This window comes from Limulus polyphemus, unplaced genomic scaffold, assembly GCF_000517525.1.
Source record: "Limulus polyphemus unplaced genomic scaffold, Limulus_polyphemus-2.1.2 Scaffold412, whole genome shotgun sequence".
NCBI lineage: Eukaryota > Metazoa > Arthropoda > Merostomata > Xiphosura > Limulidae > Limulus > Limulus polyphemus.
In genome coordinates this window covers 536,520-544,520 of record NW_013666022.1, presented here as the reverse complement: position 1 = coordinate 544,520, position 8,001 = coordinate 536,520, and the positions used below count along the sequence as shown (strand labels likewise).

General features: G+C 34.2%; 1 protein-coding gene across 2 annotated transcripts in view; it reads right to left on the bottom strand.

The window, feature by feature from the left end:
* Positions 1–8,001, bottom strand: part of LOC106458075 (peroxidase-like) — an 82,793-nt gene that overhangs the window by 65,074 nt on the left and 9,718 nt on the right. The window contains exon 2 of one of the 2 annotated variants that reach the window (XM_013917530.2): positions 3,071–3,200. In XM_013917530.2, coding sequence (XP_013772984.1) covers positions 3,071–3,198 — 128 coding nt within the window. In that variant the 5' untranslated portion in view covers positions 3,199–3,200. Of the gene's footprint in view, positions 1–3,066; positions 3,201–8,001 lie in introns of both variants that reach the window. The other variant, XM_022384201.1, reaches the window with a different exon arrangement.

Here is an 8,001-nt window from a genome sequence, read left to right as displayed (position 1 = left end):
CATTTATATAGTGCTCTGTGAACACAAATTAGTTAGCATAAATCAGTTAAATTACGAAAAATTAGGTGTCTATTTACTTGTGACGACTCAGTGTACATCATGTGCAGACAACGCCTAACCATTAGTCTCAGGCACTTGATCAATCAGGTTCGTGACCTGACATGTCTCATGAGTTAATTATTTACCTTTGAGGTATTCTTGGAATTATTCCTCCATGACCGCAGGATAAGTTGACGGACATACCGCCATGTCAAGATATCAACCAGTTTTTTTTTGTTTTTTTTTTGTCAACAGTTCGAAAGCGAGGTACTTTGGAAGATAGTGATCACCGTAATTCAAGGGAAAAAACTGACCTACAACATTTTCGACCGTACTAGAGATGTTTTTTGTTTTTTTATTTATTTTCGTTTTTAAAATTTCTTATCAATTTATGATGACTACGATAATGAGATTGCGTTGTTCGTATACTAACGAGACACTTTTTTTTTAGTTGCTAATGGCTTACATACAATCTATTATTTAACGAGTTACTTATAAGTATAATTATTCTTATTTTATTTATCACTTAATGAGTGCATAATCGTTAATCGACTTTTCTCTCCATCAGATGATTCAAGATATTTTTTCTTTTTCATAACCGCTTGGGCATCTTTCAACTCACTATATTTATCTTCATCTATTAATTTTCGTTAGTTTTTTCTGAATGATTTGTGAATAGGTTCATGCTAGAGTTGCTGGTAAAAATGTTAATATTTTTAGATATTCATTTCTAAATTGTTTTTAAATGCTTGGTAAAAATTATTCGTATACTAACCTTTTAGCTTTGTTCAATGTATTTCCGTTAGATACCAGCTAGTCAGTTATTATTATTATTATTTTGCTTCTATTCTGATATCAAGAACTAGAACCTATAATTAAATGTGAAACCAGAGACTGGCCTTTGTAAGACCTCCTTTGTCATCACTGGCAAATTTTGCATGACAATTCTTATTCCGAGAGCCTTCATCAGAATTATTGTTATTTTCTTTGGAACTATTATCATTCGAAACATCATCATTGGGATCTCCTTGGATTCGTTCTTATTAGAAGCACCATCCTCGTCAAAGATATCTTTTTCATCAGGTTTACCAAAATATCTATTTTGTGGAACTGTTTTCACTTTGAGTGTCATACTCAATGGTATTTCATCCCTTCCATGTATAATTTTTGCACAATTACGTTTCTGCATAAAATTCTTCACACATACTCTGTAATTTGGTTTGATTATATATAAGGTGCTCATTTATTATAACCAATGTCCAATAACTTAACTGAGAGTTAACTTTTACTCATAACATTGATGAACATGAGCATTTCAGTTAGTTATTCATGAGTAGTAGAAGTTACAGTCGTCATATTCATGAGCTTCTCACGTTTATTGTTAATTGCTAATAAATACTCTAAACACTCTGTTTGTTTATTTGGTTACCTGTGCTCTGTTCACCACGGGTATCGAAACCCGGTTTCTAGCGGTGTAAGTCCACACTGTGCTACTGGGGGGCAAATACTCTAAAGTATAAATACTTTGCCTAATGACTACTCGTAAGTAGTGAGGATATATTTCTCATCAATAAAAACATCAAAAATACCAATCAGCATACTACTCAATTTCAAGTTTAAAACTACAATTTCTGACTAACAGGAAACCCTTCCGATAGAAATAGGCTTTTTTTGCTTTTTTTAATAGCTTAAGAATGTTTAACCCTAATTTTCTGTTCGTGAACACAACCTAAAATCATAGTCTATATTGGTTATCAAAAGTTAGGCTTATATTACCGTTCACACTATTCTATCATTGAGATGTTGTTGGTTAACGCTATTGTTGTTCATGTATTAGTTTTAATATCATTCCTAGGATAAAGCATAATTCACTTGAAGTTGCACGTGATCAATAAGTTATTCTTAGCAGTGGGTGTACAAGTTAAATTATGATTGATGAGTACTCGGTGTTAGTTGTTCTTAAACATTATTAGTTACTCAAAAGTAATACGAGTTACATTTATTCATGAGTTGTTCACAACCACTGTTAGATGTTCATAAAATACTCTAAAGCATGAATATTTACTAGAAATATACTCGTAAGTGTTATTGATACATTTATCACTAATAAAAAATACGTGAGATTAATCCTGCAATATTTACCAATTAATCAAAGTTAAGCAATGCCATGTTTTCAATACATTTTATGCTTAAATCATTACGTTTTCATTAAGAGGTAGAAGTAATAACTCCTTACTCTTAACTTACTAGTCACTAACGCAATATTAAATCGTGTGGTTATGCATTTGTTATTAACTTATGAACGCGCGTATTGTAAACAGTAATATCACTGAAGCTAGATATTGAAATAACTATTACTTTGAACATAATAGATTGTTTGAGACTAGGCTTTTATAGTATGTAATGTAGAAGAAAAGTAAACGATAATCTCCTGTGAAAGTTATCGCAATCTTTACTATCACTCAGAATAACAACAGAACTAGTTTGAAACCTTTATTTATTTATAATGAGCTCCTACTCGTCTTCTGTGTAGAGTAAATTCGAATAAGACTGGGTTATGTACACTCCATCCAGTCGTCCCTCACAACCAAGTTTTCCTTAATTGGGTTTTTAAATGGTGAAAGAGGAGGATGCGCTCTTCAGGTCCCGCCAAGACACCTTTGATGGACTGACCTATTTTTCCTCTGACACATACACATAATCATTTCACATCTTCGCTAACAGATGAAATTCCACGTGACCTTTTGGTTTATATTCTACAAAGAAGCTCATGGAAAACCCAGTCTATTTCAAATTTGCTGTACTCGCAAACTAAGTAGGAACTCAGTATAATTGACCAAAGGTCTGCTATTAGTTCTACTGTTATTCTAGTAGAAAGTACAGATTGTGAATACTTAAACTCCAGTTTCATCTAGCCTATCCTACAAAGATTATATTATCATCATGTCGTAGGAAAAAAAAATCATACACGAAATGTTAAAACCCCTTTAATATTTCGGGAATAAGTTATAATGACGAACCGATTACTTACAGAAAAACACAGAAAAAAATCCCACGCATTCTTCTTGCACAGCGGAGACGACGGAGCTGCCTCTGGGCGGCAGCGGTCGATGAATTTAGCAGAAAAGTGGTTTCGTCTACTTTTGACTTTCGTGGCATTGCTGTAAAAGATACATCAAAACCATAACACCGAACTTATACAGACTTGGAAATAGTAACATATATTTTACAAGTCACGATGAAGCTCGAGGCTTAACATTTGTAATAAAAATCACGTAAACTGCAGGTATTTATTATCATTATTATTACATATTTATGTTAATTCGCTCACTTATGATTCAAAATTAGAGTCGGATAAATAGCACTTCAAATCTAATCTTTTGTCTTTTGAATTTTGAAAATTTTTGTTTGTGTTCTCGACGAAGAAGCTAGAATATAACAGAAATTAGCTAGTAAGGAAAGTTGTTATATCAGCTAGCGTTTATTGTGACCTTAATCCTATCGGTGAACATTAATTAAGTAGAACGCTTTTGTTGTAGTAAAGTGGACTATATTTTGCATTTTTTTTACGTATTATCCAAAACAACACAGCCAACAATAGAAACCATTACAACCGTTAATTAATGAATTCTGTACATTATCACTAACAACTGACTTATATGATCATCTTGATGATATAATTGCATTGCAAAAGTTGGAGCTTCAATATGTGAAAGTTGTCAAATAACGAGATTGCATGGGAACATTTCATACTTGGATGTTTAAAACGATGTTACGTCTGTATAAGACGTTGTGAACAGTGAATATAAATCTTTTGAAAGCCCATATTATGAATCAAAGTGTTACATGCGTTGGAACAAACTTATCGTCATATTACAAATGTTGACGAAACAGTGCAACACATACCTTATAACATAATAAACCTACTACAGACGTGTTCCAAAGAACATTAGATGACTTTAAAATGTACTAATGTGTTGCACCTTACCTTACAGCATAGTATGTCTGCTCTAACACATCTTTTTGATATATTTTAAAACAATATATGACAAAAAATTTATTTGAGCAGACATCTATGATGTAATTCCTTTAATTTACTACAAATGCATTTTCAAAAAACAAAGAGCTACATTTGTTGTGGAGTTGTCATGGCCTGGTGGTTAAGGCGCTCAACTCGAAATCTGAGAATTGCTGTTCGAATTTCCGTCACCAAACATGCTTGCCCTTTCAGCCGTGGGGACGTTATAATGTTATGGTCAATCCCACTATCATTTAATAAAAGAGTAGCCATATTTAATATGTATGAAATATTATACATTATAATAATAATAGTATCCATGGTATAAACAGATAATCAGATTTTACCGATGCCTACTAGACTTATTGTTAAAGTAACTATTGTTAGTAAGTTAGCTGTCTGAAAAATGTCTGAGTTAGCAGCGGGTAATGTTGACTAGCTGCCTTTCATCTCGTCTATCACTGCTAAATTATGGACAACTAGTTCGTGTAGCTTTGCGCGAAGTTCATACCAAATATCTGTTGTACTGGGCGCGGATTTCAGAGCTAACGAGTTTTTTAGTCGTGGGTGACTAGTATAATAACGTGGAATTCAAAAACAAAAACTTTCTGGGCAGTAGTCCAATACTCGTGATGGCGGCAAATAGCCTTATTAGCTTTGCCATAAATACCAAATATATTTATTGGAGCAGCCTTACACACACACATTACACTTATTACAGCAGATTTACCATAGAGCATTGCATTAGATACAAATGCATAGGGACTATGTTTGGCGACTTGACCGGTTTGTCTTCGTATCGAATAGCATAAATACTTGTTTCATTCACCGTCTATTTGAGGTATGCGATGGTTGAACTGATAAGTCGTGGAAGCAGCTTGTGTACGTGAGACTTTTGTCGTCTTTCCATCTAGAGATCCTTCTTGATTATGTTGTGCAATGTTGCCTGGGGCACATGGACAACTTTAGTTACTTTTCTTTATATATTTTCGTGGATTCTCACATATTAAAAGTGCTGCACTTTGGGTATCACGGCTGAAGTACAACTTATTGCGGATCTCTTTCTGGATGTCTTTTCTGGCCCAAATTGATTCATATTCCTATTCCTTTGTTTTATAAAACTATTAAGTACAAGAGATATCACCGTTTTGAAAATCATAAATCTACAATTTCTATACAACTGTGTGATCTGAAGGTATGCATATTTTGCTCAGAAAGGGCTGTTAAATATCCTTCCATAAAAAGTGACCAACTTTCAGTAGCACATCACTATCTAAGATTGCTAGTCAATGTCAAAATGTAGTTCTGATACCTTCTGTTCCACCGCAACTTTATATTGACTGTGATCGTCACCAGACTTGTTGATTTGCATATTCAAAAGAGTTTTAACGTAAGGTATTCAACCATCTGCAAAAAATGTAATGTGTAACATAGCGGTATTTTAAACCAGATTTTAATCTAATGTATAAAGCAAAGTTTGTGTCTGTTTGTTCGCACCTTTCAGCCATCTGTTCCTTATACGTTTCCACATTTCTTGATAAATCAGCACCAAATTTGACACAGTGATACAGGATGACATGAGGAAGGTCAAGGGGGGTTGAACCACCTAACTAATTTAATATTGATTAAATCTTGAAAACAGTAGTCTTTTACAATTATGCCCAAACAAGAAAGCGACATAGAAAGGCATGGTAAGAATTTCCTTATTTAAAACTGGATTTCTCGCTTATTACGCCCACAAAAGAAAGGGAGAATGCTGTTAAAAGTAAGCCCCATAATGCTGAACATCTGTTAAGTTTAATGACTGAAAACAACTACTTTTGCTGATTGCTCATCATAAAATGACTAAAGCTATTGTGAGTAAGCAGTAGTATTGTACTGTTACTAAATGACATGTTTATCACAAATACTAACTGCAAACGTTTATTTCTTGACATAATAATCGAAGAAATACAGTGTGATAATGTTTCAAAAGCGTGGTAATAATAATAATACTTAATGACTTGGAATTCATAATATAAAAATATAGAGAGATACACAGAAAAACAACAGCGATTGAGATCTCATAGTAAGAGGTGAAGTACGGATTGATATTTTAACATCTTACGGACATATTGTTGAATTATAATGTGATATACTTAACGACCGTAATTAGCATACTGTAATACAGGTAAATATATAAATATAAACCAAAATTGCAAACAGCCAGACATACATTTATACTTGTGTTAAAATTAGGTAAAAAAAACAAAGGTATGATATCTACTTTACCCTCCACCAGACACTTTTCGAACTAATCCTGTTATGGCACGTTTCAATGTCATAGGTACAGGCATTGGAACAAATCATGTGTTGTTGTAACACTTTCATCGCCTTGTGTCTCAGCCAGACTGGCAGCAACACTGTAAAAATACCAGAACTGCATCGGGAGCTGAAAGCAGTAATTTTGATGGAAGCCATATATATCTCTTTTGTGTTGTTATGCATTTGTCTATTTCCTACTGGCGATGATATATCAGACTGGCATGTTACTTCGGTTCGGAGGTAGGCCTGAAAGCTAACAGGCTGCAGGTGCTGCTCAAAGGAGTCCATGTTAGAGGCAGTTTTTCATTTGAGAAAAACTCATACTGCTCTTTTTCAAGAGAGTTGCAAATTTTTCACTGTACACCAAAGAAACTAATGTCACACAAGCTGTTTCTGCTTCTTTGTCCACCTAAGAGGCACTACAACCAAGATGTATGATCCCTTGTCCACCTGAGAGATACTACAACCAAGATGTATGATCTCTTGTCCACCTGAGAAATACTACAACCAAGATGTATGATCCCTTGTCTCGAACTGAGAGACACTACAACCAAGATGTATGATCCCTTGTGTCGATCTTAAAGACACTACAACCAAGATGTATAATCCCTTGTGCCAATCTGAGAGACACTATAGCCAAGATGTATGATCCCTTGTAGTAGCTCTGGATAAGTTACTACCATTTTCATCCGTCTTTGTTTCCAATTCCACTAAAAGAAATCACAAGAGTCATACCAACGGAAAAAAATGGAGATGTGCCTTTTCCAATGTGAGTAACAACTTTGTAAATGGGAATGAACCTCTTCTTGTGGCCACTTCCAGTGATGGTTTAGTGTTGTCAGCTATTTTTCAATTCTAAGAAACAGGTTGGCTATTATCCATTATTAATTAATATATGTAACTTAACAAGTGACGAGAATTATATGGCAACAGTTACTCAACGTTATCACAACAGTGTTATGTAATACTTGGTTTAAGCATATCATGCATTGTATCTTACGTACAAACAATATTTAATGAAATCCTCTGCTAAAATTTGTATTTCCAGTATCATGTTTTCATGCATTTAGGATTTAGCCTTTTTATCGTACTTTCTTAAGAATACTAAAGTATGCCTGGTATGTGTTTAAAACCCCACTTGATCATTTAGATCACAATTATTTTTACCAAGTTCAAGGTCATCTACACATAACACAACATGAATTCTGTGATTTTGTCACAGGGGCACCTTACGGCACACAAAGGAAAGGATACTGCGAGATGATATTTTCTGGACATAAAAAATTCTTCCTTTCTTAAACCGTTTTTTTTTTTGGAACTGCCTTCTTCCAGAACTGGTTGACCCCCGACTTCCACGTAATATGGAGATACGAGACCCACAATACATTCGACAAGTGAAAACCACCATCAAAAGACAGGGGGAAAATAATGAATAAAAACTTGTTTTTGTCATAAATAACGCTTTTAGGAGTTATATAATTTACATAAATAAAATAATTGTTTGTTAACAGATCCATACCCTTGTGTAGATGTGTTTGTTTTGGAATTTCGCGCAAAGCTACACGAGGGCCATCTGCGCTAGCCGTCCCTAATTTAGCAGTGTAAGACTAGAGGGAAGGCAGCTAGTCATCACCACCCAC